Here is an 18,001-nt window from a genome sequence, read left to right as displayed (position 1 = left end):
ATGTCTAATGGAGATTTATATAGAATATTGTTCCGTAAATACTAACATGATTTTATTTTTACTTTTTTTTACATTCTTTACAAGAAAGAAAGGACGGTATGTATACAATGATAGTCAAATTTTACAATAAAATTTATATTTTAATTTTATATTTCCTTGTAAAAACAAACAAATATAAAGAGAGTCTACAAAAGAAGAAAACAGCAATTAGATTACGCATCTATAAACATTTTTATAAAGTTTTGAAATTAAATTTGTGTTTACTTAAAATTATATTCTGCAATTTTAGATGGATTAGTAGATAATGATAAAAAAAAAAGACATTTTGTACTAAAATCTATATCTTTTATGCTATAACGATTATAAACAATTAAGCGATGTTAGGAACAGATCTACAATAACAATCAAAAAAGGCAACAGGTCTTACTTTTAAATTCTATGTGACAAGCATATTTTAGAAATATGCAAAGACTAATATTTTTTGTAGAGAAAGAGAGAGAGAGAGAAATGTACACATCAATTTTATAAAATAGTAATCGCAGTGTGCGTTCTTTTTTTGTGTATCTTACATATAATAAAAGATTCTATTGCTTCGCACGAAGACATAAAACTCGAGATTTATTGCTTATATCAAATTATTATCAAAGCACTCAACACTTTTATGCTCTGTTTTGTTTTCGTTGTTTGATTTTTTAATTTCTTACACACAGTATCTGTAATAGTTTGAAAACATTTTCGAACATTTTATTCCTATTTTTCCTGAAAACTGCTACTACTAATGTTTTTTATTGAGTGTATAAACTGGTTTTTAAATTTTTTTTGTAAAATTTATCGCTTATTCTCAAAGTGGAAAACAATTTCAATTATCAAAGAATCGCAAGTGTTATCGATGATCAATATATCGTAAGTAGTTAACAAACATTCTTTGTTACTCGCATACTAATGAAATAGCGCAACGATGCCTCGCGATCATACAGACTAGCAATAGATATACTAGTAGTATCACGACATATGTATTACACACTACGCATTCTTCTGTTTATCACTCTTAAAGGATTAATTTTCTTTGTACGATTGTGTGCATCATGCACTAGGAACAGATCAGCAATTTGTGCGGGAATTTCGTTGATTAATCATCACATCTAAAACGCATCATTTAAAAAAATAAATTTCTTCGAACTACAAATGATAAGTACTAGATGAGATACGTTCATGTTTGTAAGACACATTTTAAAAAACGTACAATATATATTTTATAATATATACTTTATCATCAACGTATTAAATCTACATAATATGTACATATATATATATATATATATGTATACATGAACAAGATAAATAGATATATAATTTTAACTTCTTTTTCTTTTAAAATTAAACATCGATCAACGTTCAAGAGAAATCAATGTGACAATTAATCGACGATCTCCTACCACAATAGTTTACAGATCGTCTTCTTATAATATATAGGTCTCAGACACTTGCAAACCGCATTGACAATATTTAATTTTACAAAACTTGTAAAATTGACTATTCGCTTCTTAACAAATATATGTAAATTATATTAAACATAAATTAAACTTTTAGTGATACTAACACAATCATATAAAAACTCGAAATACAATGAATCATAGTACGTCACCATTTGATTTTTTAGTAATATATATATGTTATATATATGAAGATGTTTTATTGTCACTCACTTTAAAAGAAATCCGATCAACATCAATGACATAGAAAAAGATTAAAACATAAGTATAAAGTTTTACTTGTCGCTCATTTTTTTATTAAACAATTATTAGCAAATAAGGATTATTTAATAATTCGAACGTGAAACAAGATCTTATATTATTTAGCGTAAATATATTTGTTGAAATATCTTTTGGATGCACTAAGATATAATACAATATCTCTGCTTGTAACCAGAGTGACAAAGACTTGTATCTGCGGCTTGCGTAATCATGCATGTATATCTGAGATCATTATTGTATAATAATAATAATAATCTGATCGATCGAATAAGGATGTAATAATTGTGGTTCCTGTTTTTTTTCAACAAAACACAATGGGTAATTCGTGTATATTTGTTTATACACATAGTATACCTATAATGTATACATGTATCAGTATATATACACAAGATATGTATATACTCAGGAAATACTACCCATATTACTTCAGAAAACCGTTCCACAGATCACACAATCTGCAGAAAAATATGCTGTTAGTACGGTCGATATCGCGCAATTAAATAATAATTAAGAACATAATGAAACATTGTGATCGTAAATAATGTAATAGTCATATTGGAATTTAATCCTGGAAACTAACACACAATGAATGCTGAGTGTCTATAGAATTAATTCTAATATATTGTATAACTATCTCATACATGTTTTGAACATGTTTTGAATTAAGATATAAAAACAAATTTTTGCAAATCTAATTTAAAGATCGTGCTCATTAAAGATGTAGTGAAAAATAATAAATTGCGATTTTCGAGAGAATGAAATATAATTACTATGATAAGGTACTATTATAAATATAGAGAAAAAATATTTTTTTTTTCAAAACTAGATATGCAATATTCCTCTCATGTTTAATTGATCGTGTTTCTTGCATCAATCAGTATTTTGCTAAAAATAATGCTGATCAATAATAAGTAATGACAAATCATCGGGTGTCCTGTCATGAGCTTTTCGTAATTCTGATCGACCGTACACGATGCGCGTAATACAAACCTGTTTGATGTTAAAAAAATAATTAATGATAATTCAAGTCACGCGAAGATTCGTTCAAATATCTTCGTTGTCGTCGTTGCTGATAGCGCGTTACGCTTACCAACAGAATAAGAAAAATCGAAGAGAATTGCATCCCGTACTTGACCGTCGACAGCGTCGCATTGTTATTGCCGTCGTTGACGTCGCGACGACCACTTCCGCGCATGCTCCGCTCATACTCGTGATACTCGTGGTTCAAGCAATGTCGAACGACGAGTGATATAAGCGAGCGGCCGTTGTGATCCGCTCTTCTTCCCAGACTTGGTCGATTTCATTTGTTCTCCACTATTTCTTGTATACTGACGTATGTGCCAGTAATGAAACCTAATACACCGAAGGCGATAATGGCGATATTCTTCCATAACCGCCAGTTCCATTTGCCGAGGCCGTTTTCCTGCTCCCACATTGTCACTAATTCGATAACCGATGGGAACATGAGACCTAACGTAGACAAGCACACAGCTCCAACCAGAGAGATAAATGGGCCCAAATTAGGGATAGCAATCGCCACGCAAACAGTAAAGATTACCAACAAAATACGAAGAATATACTCGCCGAGCAATCTCCGGGAACCGAAATATTGCTTGGCGTTTTTCCAAATGATTTCCATAGGCACGTAGAATTGTAGTCCATAAGTGAGGAAAATCGCAACGGCAATCATCATCTTAGCGGATTGCGCCAAAACCTCGTCCTGAGGAGGATTTAGCGTTATGGATGCCTTTGTGTTCTCGCCATACTTCCAATAACCGAAGAAACCGACGGTAGTATACAACAATACAACGCAGAACATGCCGGTATTAAGAACACCTGGGCAGCCGATAAAGTGTGATGGTGTCTTCATGTTGTTCTCCAAAGGCATGACCTACACAAACGGAATATAAAAGTTAAGAATCAAATATATTATTTGAAACAAAAAGTTCTTTCAATATATGTATACAATATTGTGTCGCGATAATATAAAATTAAAAATATTTTTAAAATTTTATTAAGTACAATCTCACGTCGAGCATATTGCCGATATTTTACATATATATAAGTTTATTGTGCTATAATTATAAAAAATATCCATATACTTACAACACCGATACCTTCTAGAGCAAAGATAGCGGTACCAAAAAAGAGCGGCAACTGGGACCAGCTCGAGAATTTTGGTACATCGTTAATGGCAGGCAGTTCGTGAAAGATATAATAAAAAGTAATGCCCATTCCAGTGGCAATTAGCACATTCGCTACCATGGAGAACGGCGCAAGATATTTGAGATTTCTCACTAGAGAGAAAATGATGAGTGCTGGTAGTAGCAGCGCCATGTACATTCGTAGATCCTTATCCGTGTCTGTATAATAATCCACAACTTCCTTGAGGTTAGTCGAGATGAAGACAATATACACACAACAACAACCAATCAGGTCAATCACCAGGAACAAGTTAATTGTCGCTCTGAAAATATACGTTGTCACAGATAATGTTCTGACACGCAAACCAAATATAACACAGATGTACATCTTGTATTTGTGACTAAACTTACTTGGCGAGCCTGGCATATTTCTGAACAGGCTCCGGCCCCACCAAGAATGCTGCTTCGGCAACATCAGCGAATCCCAGACTAGGTGTCCGCAATCGTCTGCACAAAAGGTGAGCGGACTTGACCAGTATATGGACACAGTAGGTACAAACCGCGCCGATAAAGAAAGTGGCAAAGAGACCGAAAGCGAGACCGGCGTTGCGGAAGGCCATTGGCATCGCGAGAATGCCCGTGCCCAGACTACCCTTGAGCAGATGTATGAGAGTATCGAGGTCCGAAGTGGGATGAGCAAGTTTGCGGTGTTCAAACGGGTCGTAAAGAGCGGCCTCTTCGTCCGTTGGTCGTTCCACGAGCGGCAAAGTCGAGCCGTTCGTGACCGTAATGGGCACGTCATTTTTCTCACACTTATATCTGTAAAACCAGCTGTCTTAGTATGTGATGTCATGTAAATATATTTCCGATAAATGTGGGATATACAGATTATGTATACGCAGGGCGTCTTACAAGAATGCTATACCACCGCCGCTTCCTTCATCCATCAACTGATTTGATCAATTCACCTAGAAACTTACTTCACTATCACGATAACGTATCGCAAAAAAAATTACAAAGAAAGAAGAGTACTCTTTAAGCGGAACTTTGCCAAGATGATCAAAGAGCGTTAGATAAAAGGAGCGGTGAAGATTTCTGCATCTCGTATGTTTTTTCACTCGCACGTGGATACGTGAATGTGTTATGTGAGACTTGATTCGATTTTACTCGGTACGGCGTTTTTCTCGTGCCCGCAACTAGTAGTAGTACATGAATGAGAGAGTGCACTCAAACATACAATGTATCTCTTTCTCGTACGCTTGCATATCGAAGAAGAGACGATTAAAGGAAGACACAGACATTGCATACAAGAATCTCATTCAGAAACCGTGACTAACTTGTTACATCTTCGATGACTAATTGATTTTTTCATGCGTAACCAGACATAAATATATAGAAACTTATTTTTTGAATGCTTTTCTTTGTCGCGCATCACATATGTATGTGAATAAATACCTCTATCTATTAACTTGTAAAATATCTCATTGCAAAAAATATAAGTTTTATCTTCAGGCCGAGCTCGCTGCTTTCTAGAAAAAAAAACACAATAAATAAATAAAAACCTCTTAATGATTTGTTTTTTTATTGTCAGTTAAAATTGTTGACTTTCAAAAAAGTTTCTTGTGATTATTTCCGATTCAATTTGACAGTTTGATTAGTTGTATTATATCCGTTTGGAATGATTCGGATTGTAATCGTTTGGTTATTTAAAATACCATTGAGATTTCGTAAAGTGAGATCATTCGGTGTTATTGAAACTTTACCGCGATAACGATGCCGAGTGTGCTGAACTCGCGCATTCCGCGTACGATAAACGTAAACGATAGCTCACATTACCGATCTTTTTTCAGCGTTCCCTTCAGTCGTTGTCGATCGCAAACGCACGATTGCACTCTCAAAATTTTGCGTGTGACAAAGCAAACAATTCGACAGGACGATACGTCACGTTAATAATTAACTAGGTATAACTCACAAGACACGCAGGCACGTTCGATAACACCTTTTTTTTTTTTTTTTTTTTTTTTTTTTTTTTGTTTCGTAAGTAGTGTCTCATCAGATCTCAATGGATTGCTCCAATTTGATTGTGAGATTGATTCGTTAGGATCGCAACTGCGCGCGACATGAGTAATAATGTAAATTGCTGCGTGTCATATCATGTGTATATGAGATATGTGTATGTGAGAGAGAAAGAAAAATACACAGAGAGTACTCGAGCGTTGTTGTAGTCTATCAAGAAAAGGTAGGCGTGTAGAGGTATTATAGGTACCCATGTTTTTTATGTTGCGGAAGTTTCTCTCCGTAGTTCGTACAAAACTTTCTGTCGAGAAAGCTCCGGAATAGTAGAGTCTGTGTGTGTCCGTTGTCACGTGTTACAACGTGACGTAGAATACACGCGCCGCGGTTGTACAGGCATACATACAGAGGGGCAGCTGCAACCACCGCACTGCATCACCGCGACGCCCAGCGCCACGACGCAGTACGACGACTAACAAGCCTCCTTTGCTTGCCGAACTTTTCGCACTTGTATCCGAGTATCATTTTATTCGCTTTTTAGTTTGCTTTTTTTTGTGCACACATCCAGCGATCTATCACCGAATCAATGCCAATGTCTCGGCTTTTGGCCACGGATTTTGCAATTGTCCGATGATGTCGCACATCTCGTCACGTTACGTTTAAAGTCGTCGTCGTGTCGTCGTTGTGTGTGAGTTTCGTCGAGCTAAAAAAAGCCTCTACACGATCAACATTATACTGATGTTATATTATATATTATTTTAGTAACTTATTGAAAAGCATATAACTTTTCTCATTAATTCAATATTTTTATGAAACACTTTATTTTTTACGTAAAATTTACAAACATCGAATCTTATGTATACTTGGTAAACAAATAATCACAGTGTAAGAAGCTAACTTGAAAAATGCATAACAATTATATAAAAGATTCAATTATAGAGAGAAAAAAGAACGAGAGAGAAACAAAGAGAAAAAACTTGTTTCTAGATGTAGAAGCAATGCAGTCAAGAAACCTCACAATTGTAAATGCGCAAGTAAATTTAGTATTAATATTGTTTCTTTGTGAAACATTACGTTGTATAATATTCATATCTTGACATGGACTATATACATATATATATATATATATATATATATATATATATATATATATTGCACAAACTTCAAAAAGAAAAATTGATTTTCTTAACACAACTTTTACAATAAATACCGTTCATAATGTTAACATATAATATATTGTAATAATATTGATAGTGCGGAGGCCTTTTGTGTGTCAAAGCGTCAAACCGATAAATTTTCGTATTTTGTTCTCTCTATACAATAGTATCTTTTTGTTTTCTTTCATTATGAGAGGATTATTTGCAGAGCCCGAGTCTACGCCCGGAGATATTATGCTATTCTGGAATCATATAAATGCACATATTATACAGTAAAGACAAATAGATCTTTTTATTCTTTGAACAATTTGTTTTGCATACCGCATGATCTCTACACGAAGCATTCCCGTTTAGCGACAAGGGAACCGCGACGATTCTCTTTCTGCTGCATATTGCACATCTCCAAAGATGTTGAAATAATTATAATTATATACACGTATATAAAATTCTATGATTTAATTCAGTTTTATTTATTTTTGATGTCGAAAAAAAGAAAGAGAAAGAGAGGGAGAGAGAGAAATTTGTACGGTTATATAAGTTTGTTATGTAAGTTTTTTTGACATTTGAAGGTTGTAAGAATTAAAAAAATCCAAATAGTAGAAAAAGTAAATTGAATGAGACATTGTTCACTGTGATAATTGACAAATGAATCTAGTGGCATTTAGTGGAATATGAGTTGCGCGTAATACCAAGAAGAATATAGCAAATGCGGAATAATGAATAAATGCATAATACAAAGGTGTCAAAGATCAGCCAACCGCGTGAGCGTAAACTATTTCAAGGACAGGAAATTTTGCGTCAAGACATTATTGCGTCATCAAATTTTGACAAACGAAGTGGCAGCAGAAAAGAGTCTCGTCTCGAACGTAAAGAAAACAATCTTGTTGCCGCGTCACTAAGGCCCAAAATCACGAGCAAATTTTCTCGCCGCGCGAGTTTTAAAAACACTACGGTAAAATAATCGCGCTTACATGTATATCCATTATATAAATAAATGTTTTTCTGACAGTTCTTCTCGCTCCGCGTTCAAATAATTGCGTAACGAAAAAATCGCTTGTGTGTTTCAGGCCTGAATCAATCGACGAGGAAAGTTGACCGTCTGTATGGACATCCAATCTTATCCGCGATTATATTATGAATGTTTTAATTTTTCATTATTGTACTATTTTCTATACTGTTCGATACAATATCAGTTTTCTTTTTTGCGCGCATCTTCAGTTTTAGTTGCCAAAAAGAAGAGAGAGAGAGAGAGAGAAAGAGTCATCTTTATATTAGTTCATTCGCACATATATAATTTACATAACAATTCTATTCTAATCGGAAAATTATTAATTGATTTATAATATCTAAAAATAAATAAGATAAAATTATAAAATAAATAAGATAAAAATAAACAAGATAAAATTATGATAGATTCTAGATAAAGTTTAAACTGTTGCTTAACTATGAACCGATATGTTGTATCTTAAAAATTAACTTGAATAAATATATTTTTTATTCGCACGGCATGAAGAAATATAAAAATGACGCAATAAAGCAGATACAGCACATATCTGTTTAGACACCACACACACACACACACACACACACACACACACACACACACACACACACACACACACACACACACAAACAAACAAACAAACAAACAAACAAACGGGCAAACTCTCACTCGTCCAATATTCAGCGGACGGACATCAAGCATCCCTGGTGCCAGCTAAGTACGCTACGAATTCTACGTTAGCGATCAGGCGGTATGCGCAATTAGCGTGTAGTATTTGATTAGAATAGTTTAACAATAAAAATAGCAACAACAAAAACCTAGAAATAAACAAAAGTAAGTGAATTAAAAAATAATAACCATGTTACTATAAATATTACAAGAATATATAAGAAGCTGTACATATATTTAACAACAATTGTAAATGCACAATATATGATCCATCATATTTTTTCTCACTCACGTTTGTTTGAGAACATTTGGGTTTGGCAAGAAAAGCAATGGTGATGATTGGTAGCAGGTAGAGAACTCGCTCAACTATTGTTGAACTGTTCTATTATTTCATATTGATTTCGTTAATAAAATTTTGAGACTTACTTGACAAGCACCACGTCTGTGAGTTCTGTTTTCACACCTTGCTTCTTTGGCTCGTATTCCGCTATTATTGGCCGCATTGGCGTTCTCTGTGCAGAAATACGTTGCTGAATTAATTATTATTGTTATCATACAAATAAACATTTGCGTGATGAGCTAATAAAGTAAAACTTGAAAAAAAAAAAATTAATTAAGCTGCTAATCGATATAAGGCACGCGTCGGTCACTTCCATTGAGAAAGATTCATTCATTCTGCGGTAAGTAAATGGTGAAATAACGGTTTTGGGCAACCGCGACATTAGTCACACTCGCTCTCGTAACACTCTCTTTCAGACGATGTGGGATAGGTCAGCTTTCAAGTGAGGGTTATATATAGTTCTCGTTTGATGCACATCCACACATTGGACACTACATACGTTCTGTTTATTGTTTACTATCGTATTTTGCTGATCGAGTTCCGAGCTTTACAACTGGTTTCAATGGTTGTATAGTGGCGCGATAATTTTTCTGTACGCACTAATCCGCTTAATACCATTCTAGTTTTATATAATATAGATAAAACAGTTTTTGCAATGCATAAAAAGAAAAATAGTATTTAAAGATATATCAAACTAACTGTACACTTATGTATATATGATAAAGAAAAAACTATTTTTTTGCAAGCAAATCTCAAGCAATTTTTTTATATGTTGTCTTTGATTGTGAATAAATCATTTCAATTAGTAATTATTATACCATGCATATAGCGTATTCACCCTAATGTGAGGATGACTGTCTGCCACTGTCACTCCTTCCGACAGCGAACTCATTTCCACGTCGTGGGTGCTATCAGTGTTTCCCATTTTCTCGCTTTGATAGAATTTTTTTTTTTATTCTTTATGTGTGTGTATTATATGTAAATAAATATACGTATATATGTATATGTACACATATACACTCACATACACACACGTGATAAAATGTATGCGTTCAACAAACACGAGTAAATACCGTCAAGACGTCGCAGAAGCGTAGATGTTATTCGCACATGTACGAAACGGTCATTCATTGATGCGTTTTGAGAACACTTGAGGCAACAGCAAGAGCGTGCACTCGTTACGAATCAATTAATGTCGAACTAATAAAAATGTTCAATGTTCGAAAAGAAAATGTTGTTTTTGAAAAATCAATATTTGTTTTTTTGCGGGGGTACAAATGAGAATCGTCGAAATTATTCACATCTATGCCCAGTTTCTACGTTCACATTTGTTTCAACGAGGAGCGCGTCCGACGAAGACGAAGAAAATCTATCTTAAGACGCTTCGCAATGGTATCCGACGAAGAAAACGTGAGAGTCAACGCGGGTAAACGCGGTGTAAAAGAGACACGTTGCGACGACGAGTGTCTGCGACCGGCCGGCGGCGAATAAACTAAACTGCGTATCCTAAACTACATTCTGGTTATTCTATCCACGAACGCTATCCATCCCTTTATGTACGGTACATCGCGCGCGGCGTAGAAAAGCGCAGTTACTGCTGCCAAATCTTTCGCGATGTCCGCCGAGGACGGACTCTTTATATACCGGACGACAACGAAAATAGGAAGAGCAAACGGGCAAGCGCGGATCAGAACTCACGTGAGCCGCGCGTCTCTCTCTCTCTCTCTTTTTCTCTCTCTGTCGACCATCTGACCATCTAACCAGATTTAATAGAATCTGTTTGCACACACGAAGACGAGATTCGTGTCTATCGCGTCTGCTCTCGCGTGTTGCCTCACGAATTAGAGGATAAGCGACGCTCCGTTTACCGATGATTATTTTTCGCGGTAACGCAAAAAAAAACGCGGAAAATGTATATAAAAATGTATATAAATGTATATTAATTTGTAGTGCAATCCTGATCGGCCATGTGTGCTAAATATGAAGGACTGATACAGCACATGGGACAACTTCATTTTGTGTGTATAGTATAAATGTTTCGCGCGCGGAACATATGTAAGTCCTAGTTCACTGTACAATTAATTTTGCTATGTTTTTACATTATAATCATGACTCGTCACTCAATGAAGTGTTACTTCAATTTGACATTTTATTTTATTTTTCTTATTTCAATATTTTATTTATTTGCACGTTCTTCGTACATTTATAGTCTATTGAAAACTAGTAATTTAATCTTAGAATAATTGATAATTAATGATAATTTAGATCAGTACTAAAATAAAAAGGAAACACGCAAATATTGCGAGAAGAAATCGTTTACTTAGGTCTTAGAGTATGACTGAAAATCTATTATGTCGAGTATAAAAATAAGCGCGAAACGCGTCAATACCACGCGACAAATCAATTGGAACGACTTGTTGAATACAAAAATATATATTTTTAACTTTTTGAAATACCAACTTTACGTCGTCAAGATCGACACCGTCATTATTATGCAAGCAAATACGTTGCTTGAATTTTACTTTTCTCTCTTTCTTTCTCTTTCTCTCTTTCTCTCTCTCTCTCTCTCTCTCTCTCTCTCTCTCTCTTTAACATAAAATTTATTCCTATTACAAGCGCGTTGAAATTTTGTCGACCAATCACACGTAACCCAAACGTGTTTCTCGTGTTTATTTTGGGGCGCTGGAAATGTCGCCGATGCGGGACATACATATGTATATTCGTAACAAAATAAAGTAGACAACCGATTCTTATTCGTGCATTTTTTATGCACCCGTAATATTTCTCCCCGAATGTTGGCATCTCGCGTCATCTTAAAAAAAAAGACCAAAAGACATTTTAAAGATGTCTAAAAGAAAACAAAATGTTTTCAAGTCGTCTTTTAATCGTCTCTTAAAGACATGTGCTGTCTGAAGCAATGAGTATGCATCAACCACTTTGATTACTTAATAAATTTTCATTATAATTAGCAAATTTGGATTGTATTTTACGTCTCAATTATCACATCTTCATAGTTGGTAAAACTTTCGTCGAGATAGAGAAAAAATAGGAAGCGAAAGAGAGAGAGAGAGAGAGAGAGAGAGAGGAAAGGAGGGAGGGAAGGATAGAGAGATTACTGACATAAATTCGACGTTATTTTTGTCATGGCGCCTCGACGGAAACTAAATACGCTTGCAATTGGTATTCTCTTTCCATTATAGTATTCTTCACATAGTATTCTTCTCTGTCTATTTTCTATTTTACACACGAAAATGTCTCAGCTAACTTTTGTAAACCTTTATAAAAATGTGTGTCAGATTATATCTCACTTTAAAATCAATTCAAAGACAGTATATTAACATTAAGAACATGGTCTCGAGATTTAATAGCAGGTATTTCTACAGCTTCGGTAACACGCACGTGTAACATGCTGTTTAATACAGGGGAGATCCGTCCATAGCCTTAATTATACGATAAGCGGAAACCTCGAAAAGCGATCATGTAGGGTGGCTTGATCAGCGACAGGAAAAAGGAAGGGATAAAGCAATATCGTAATAAAGAGGGAGAGCTAAGTGACCAAGGCCTTGAAGGCTAATCGTACATGGTTGTTGTGTTATTAACGTTGTATAATATGCATACACGATTTGCAAATATTCGCGTAAGATAATAATAGATGGTTCGTGATAATCGTTTGAAATGTTCACTGACATTGCATAACCGTGCAAATAATGTTGTTTGAGGGTGTATTATTTTCCAAGTATTCCGAGTAGTGTTTTACGTGCATATAGAAGCGACACTTATGTATCTGCGATAAGGACTGTAGTCATATTGTTTACCGATATATCAAGATGTGTTTTGCATTTCGATAATATGTTGTTCTGAAAGATCGGAATTAAAAAATTTAACAGCTCTTTGGTTACGTGTGTACGTAAATTTAGCGGTTAGAGTTCTTAAACCAATCAAGCACATAATGACAGTTTGATCACCCCGCTGTGAACGCTACTGAACCGTCGTGTAGAAAAAACTTTAGTCAGTGTCAATATAAATTGACAGTGTCCAAATATAAAGTCGCGCTAACGAGCAAGTCCCGAATCGTAAATCGGCGTAATAGACTCTCTATTGGACAAAATTGCAGCATGTTAGAGGTCGCGGTTTTTGCGTTCCTTTCGGCACAAAGCATGTGACTTCAATGCCGCAATAACGGCGCGAATTGCGGTGCCTGAATACGATTGCTTCATTCCCGACCTGCCCGTATATCATCTACGTACGCTAATGCGAATCAGTGACGGCGGCGACGAAATAACGACTTGACAAATCTGACAGCAACGTCACATCCTCATCAAACGACAAATGGCGTTACGCACAACTGCACCTGCGTGGGAGTCTAACACTATAGTTCCTCAATGCCGCCTCTGAATTACACGTGTGTATTAAAACAATAACTAGTATTTTTCACTCGATTACAGAAAGCTATTGGATTAGTTAGAAACGTTGAAAACCTTTTCCAAATCGAATAAAGCAAGTACGTGCAATTACGCATTGTCTTTACTGGAAGCAGTACAACAGCAGTTAAAAAAATGAAAAAAAAAAGATTCCTGAGAAACTTAAACATGTAGTTTTAACTTCGAAGAACAATTCAAAGGTAGATTTTAGGTTTTGCAATTACTTTCCAATTTATCTCTTCTGTCATTTGTGACTAATCTTTAATCCTAGCCCAGTCCTTATACAACCACACAATGATCTACCTCTTCATCAATATACACAGTTCGTATCTCTCCACTAATATACACAGTAAGTTATTCTACATCGATGATTAATTTACGAACAAATTGGACGAATTTCTATTGTTATTTTATTGTAATTATTTAGAACAAAAACTTTATATGTAAATTTATTGGCAATTATGCGTAATATCTATAATAACTACATATGTGTAATCGTCGTATGGTAGAAGAATATTCGATCGTTTATATGCATTGAGATACAGATAACCTTAGACTTTTGACTATTACTCGCTATCAGAGCAAGTTTTTACATGTTTCTCATATTTCAGATATATACAATTGCTTTTGATAATATTAATAAATATTATAATTTTTCATAATATTATAAATAGAATTTTTATTACATAGTTATATATATGTGTAGCGTATATATAATTTACATATATATATATATATATATATATATATATATAAATTTTATATATATATTATATATATATATGACAATTTGTTTTTACTATACATTTTCCATTTGCTTGAAATAAAATTAAAACTTTTTATCAGTTGCTTTTTGTTTGACCGCAGAAGTGTAAGCTTAGAACATAATATTAAATCGAATGTAAAGAGTTGCCGTTAAACTCTCATTAAGTAAAAAAATCTGCGTCGAATACAAGGAAATATAAAACTTTGCCGTCAAGGTGAGTACACGCTTAAACCCAACATTTGTAACGTTTGTTTTTGTTGTAAGAAAAAACCTTTTATATTAGAAACGCTCATATTACGCCGCTTTGTAACCACTTTTTAACAAAGAGGAAAAAGACGGAAGACACCAGGCCATTTTTTAACGATATAGCATTTGCCGTGCGATTCAAGAATACCGGCTGTTTTAGACTTGCCTGCTTGTTCTATAGTGGAGAACCACGAAGGGGACTAGAAAGAGGGGACTCGCGGGTAGGATTCGTATAGGGGAAAGAACGGAAGGAAGAAGGGGAAACAAGACAAGAGAGAGAGAGAGAGAGAGAGAGAGAGAGAGAGAGAGAGAGAGAGAAAGAGAGAGAGAGAGAGAGAAAGACGACAGAGAAAGAGAGAGTCGTAAGAAGAAGAAAGGTGTTCGTTGAGGAAATTTCCATGACGCAGTGTGCCGATGTCGTGCGATTTGCCATCGTCTTTTTAGACATTACGAAGCTTCTAACCAAATAGATCTAGACAATTTAAAACCGTGCAATTTCAAGAAACTAGTTTTGATTGCAAAATAATGACGTAGCAATTATTGGCTATTGAAGAAATAATACAAAAGAACCGGAAAAAAGTCGCTCAAATCTTTTTTTTTTTTTTTTAAGAGAAAATGACCGTAGATTTCTTTACTCGCAAATATGTTACAAGTAAGATCTTTCTTCAACAGTACCAATTCGTAAAATTTAACATTTGACAAACATTTACATCAGCATTTTAATATAAGCAACACGTATGTATTCAATAAGATTAAAAATAGATGAAATGAAGATGTTAATATGCATTGAGATATACAAAAATTATAAAAATAATAATTATATAATTCCAATTCATACATAATTTTTTGATTTCTGTACGGAAACATCAAAAATATATATATTTATATTCTCAAGTTAAATTTAACTCGCGTAAGAGAGACAACTGTATATAGCGGTTTGTTCACCGCTTGGCATCAGTCGTCGATGCAAAGTCAACGCACGGTCAGTGAGACTTGAGGAAAATCACCTTTGTCGCCAATCGATCGGGGTCACTTTAGAAACTGGAGATCTAATTGCACGAAGAAGCAATGTTCGCGTTTATCGCAAATCAAAACGATATAATACACAAAGCATACATTATTGTCGATCCATAAACATTATAAATAATAAAAATGTTGAATAATCTTGAAATTTTTGTATATATTTCTTTAATATAAAATGATATTGGAAAGATCAATTTAAATGTTGCTTCGAATAGTCTTGGCAAAGTAATTCGAAGAGCGACTAAAAATTGTCTTCGCGTCATAACCAATTTTCGGCATTTTTGCATCTGTTAAATGCGTGAAGATTAAAAAAGTCTGATTACGCGATAAGAGACTTATTCCGTTCGATTAGAAAGATTAGGTGTGTAAATTCGTATACGTTAAATTTGAAAGTTTCCTGCGAGCGTATTACGCGTTATCGTGCAATTTCTTGCGAAGTGTAACAGTTTCTTTTTTTTTTTTTTTTTTCAAGACGGCGGGATATCCGGCGTCTTTATCGCGTTGTGATAATGCGCTACGTAGCGCGTAATGTTAGAAAAAGAGTGAGCAATGTGTTAAAAAAAACGCGATTGAACTGAAGAAGCGTTCTGATAAAATAAAAATAGACACGGCTGCTGATAAGTTATGTCTCGTAATCAGTTCCGAAATATTGAATGACGCATCGTGTTTGGTAATTAAAATCGGACAATCGCGATAATAATAATTTCTCAAGAAGAAAAGTGTTAATCAGACATCTCACGCGATGACACAGACAAAAGAAGATTATTATTTTAGAATACCGAGAAATACGCTATTAAATTTTATCGCGAATCATCACGGCGTTACGTCATTCACGCAAATCTTTTCCTTATCTTGATCTCGTTCGTTAATCAAGTCATCGATTTAATGATATATCGCGTAACGTGGAAACGAAGTTTGCATTACAATGATAAGTCGGATAATCGATACAGCATTAAAAGTTGCTCAATAATTTTGATATCAAAACTCGTTTGATGGAGTATTGAAGGTTGGATCCAAACAGTGTGCAAAAATGTAGAGAGTAGTAATAAGGCAAGAAAATAGGTGCTGATGTCACACATGTCCACGACGTTTTAAACCTTTGAGGCATTTTAAGAGACATAAATGCGTACAACGTTGTGCGCGGTCGTAGCCACGTGGCAATTGCATGCAAGTCGCAGAAGAAACGCGTATGTGTCAATGCCATAAAAAATATTTAAGTAGTTCTTATCTCATATCTGTGTTATGATTAGCAATTAAAATTCAACTTATTGCGTCAGACATACGTGATTTAACAAATATTATAATCTGTTAAAGAAATTCAAATTTTATGGAAGTATTTTTAGCACTTATAGCATTATTTATACTTGTATATAAACTTCTGCTAGAGTTTTCTTTATTATCAGCAAAAAAGAAACAAAAAATTATTGACATTATTCTAATAAAAAGTGAGATGTATTTATTCATCGCCAAATTTTTTAATTATATAGGTATGTAGCACTATGTTTGTTATAATTTTGAATAAAACTAATAATTTAATAATTTATAATTTCAAATATAATTAAAATTGACGAGACGTATGTTGACAGTATTAATAAGCAAAATAATCACAGGACTCACCTGAATTTTGCCTCCGTGTATCGGCACTGTGAGATTCTTCGTCTTGTGTGACATTTTCGAAATTTTAAAAATTGCGATTGCAAGCTCCCGGATCTATATAAAAATATATATGTTTAAATATATATACATATATATATATATATATGTATATATATATATAGTTAATTGTATATACTTCTGTATATACACGATTTTCTCTGTCTCTTGCACGACGTCCGATGACGAGCAGAAATGCGATCCGGTCTGAAATTCACAGTCGGAGCTGCTACTAATAAAGTATCTGGCGCTCAATGTGTTCCTATGTGTGTGTGTGTGTGTACACGTGTGTGTTCGCACACGGAATGGAAAAGAAAATTACACTGCGCTTGTGTGTTTGTCTATACGATACGTTTAATATCAGGGTCTAGACGTTTGTCCGCGAACAGTTAATTCATGCAAGGGCTCGTCTCTTCGACGAGCGCTTTGTCACACTGATCTTCCGTCCTCTTTTTACACGTAACTTCTCTCCATATGTGTTGGGAGAGTTATATATTGTATGTGGAAGTTGTTCCAAGGTAGGGGCAGCCAAGTAACTGGTGGGGGACAGTTAGTCGGTTACTCAGGTATAGAGAAGGGAGAATAGTATCAGCGAGAAATATCGCTACATCCAAGAAATATCGCTACACAAAAATCACTGCAAAAGAGTGCCCCCGTATCTTTCTCTTATTGAAACGTATAATAAATGATACACATATGTCAGACACTTCAAGAGAAGATTTTCAATATTATTATTTCATTGATTTTGGAAAAAAAGTTTTTTCTGAGACTATATCGAAGATAATTGCGAGTTAAAATGGCAGCGCGCGATG

The 18,001-nt window shown here is 34.5% G+C and overlaps 1 protein-coding gene across 3 annotated transcripts; it reads right to left on the bottom strand.

Moving 5' to 3' along the window:
• Positions 1–690: 690 nt before the first annotated feature.
• LOC109858132 (proton-coupled amino acid transporter-like protein pathetic) lies at positions 691–17,654 on the bottom strand. Of its 3 annotated transcripts, none has more exons than XM_020435106.1 (6): positions 17,329–17,654; positions 17,154–17,246; positions 9,167–9,252; positions 4,310–4,717; positions 3,861–4,221; positions 691–3,645 (listed from the first exon to the last, which is right to left on the bottom strand). In XM_020435106.1, the coding sequence occupies exons 2-6, from the start codon at positions 17,205–17,207 to the stop codon at positions 3,055–3,057; spliced, it is 1,500 nt and encodes a 499-aa protein (XP_020290695.1). In that variant the 5' UTR covers positions 17,208–17,246; positions 17,329–17,654; the 3' UTR covers positions 691–3,054. The 3 variants fall into 3 exon arrangements, with proteins under 3 accessions (XP_020290695.1, XP_020290693.1, XP_020290694.1); XM_020435104.1 differs by lacking the exons at positions 17,154–17,246; positions 17,329–17,654 and adding exons at positions 9,919–10,012; positions 10,154–10,661; XM_020435105.1 differs by lacking the exons at positions 17,154–17,246; positions 17,329–17,654 and adding an exon at positions 9,919–10,037.
• Positions 17,655–18,001: the final 347 nt, after the last annotated feature.

Source organism: Pseudomyrmex gracilis, unplaced genomic scaffold (assembly GCF_002006095.1).
Source record: "Pseudomyrmex gracilis isolate BER0280 unplaced genomic scaffold, ASM200609v1 scaffold_190, whole genome shotgun sequence".
Classification (NCBI taxonomy): Eukaryota; Metazoa; Arthropoda; class Insecta; order Hymenoptera; family Formicidae; genus Pseudomyrmex; species Pseudomyrmex gracilis.
The sequence above is the reverse complement of the archived record's forward strand: the minus strand, read 5'-3'. Positions and strand labels throughout refer to the sequence as shown.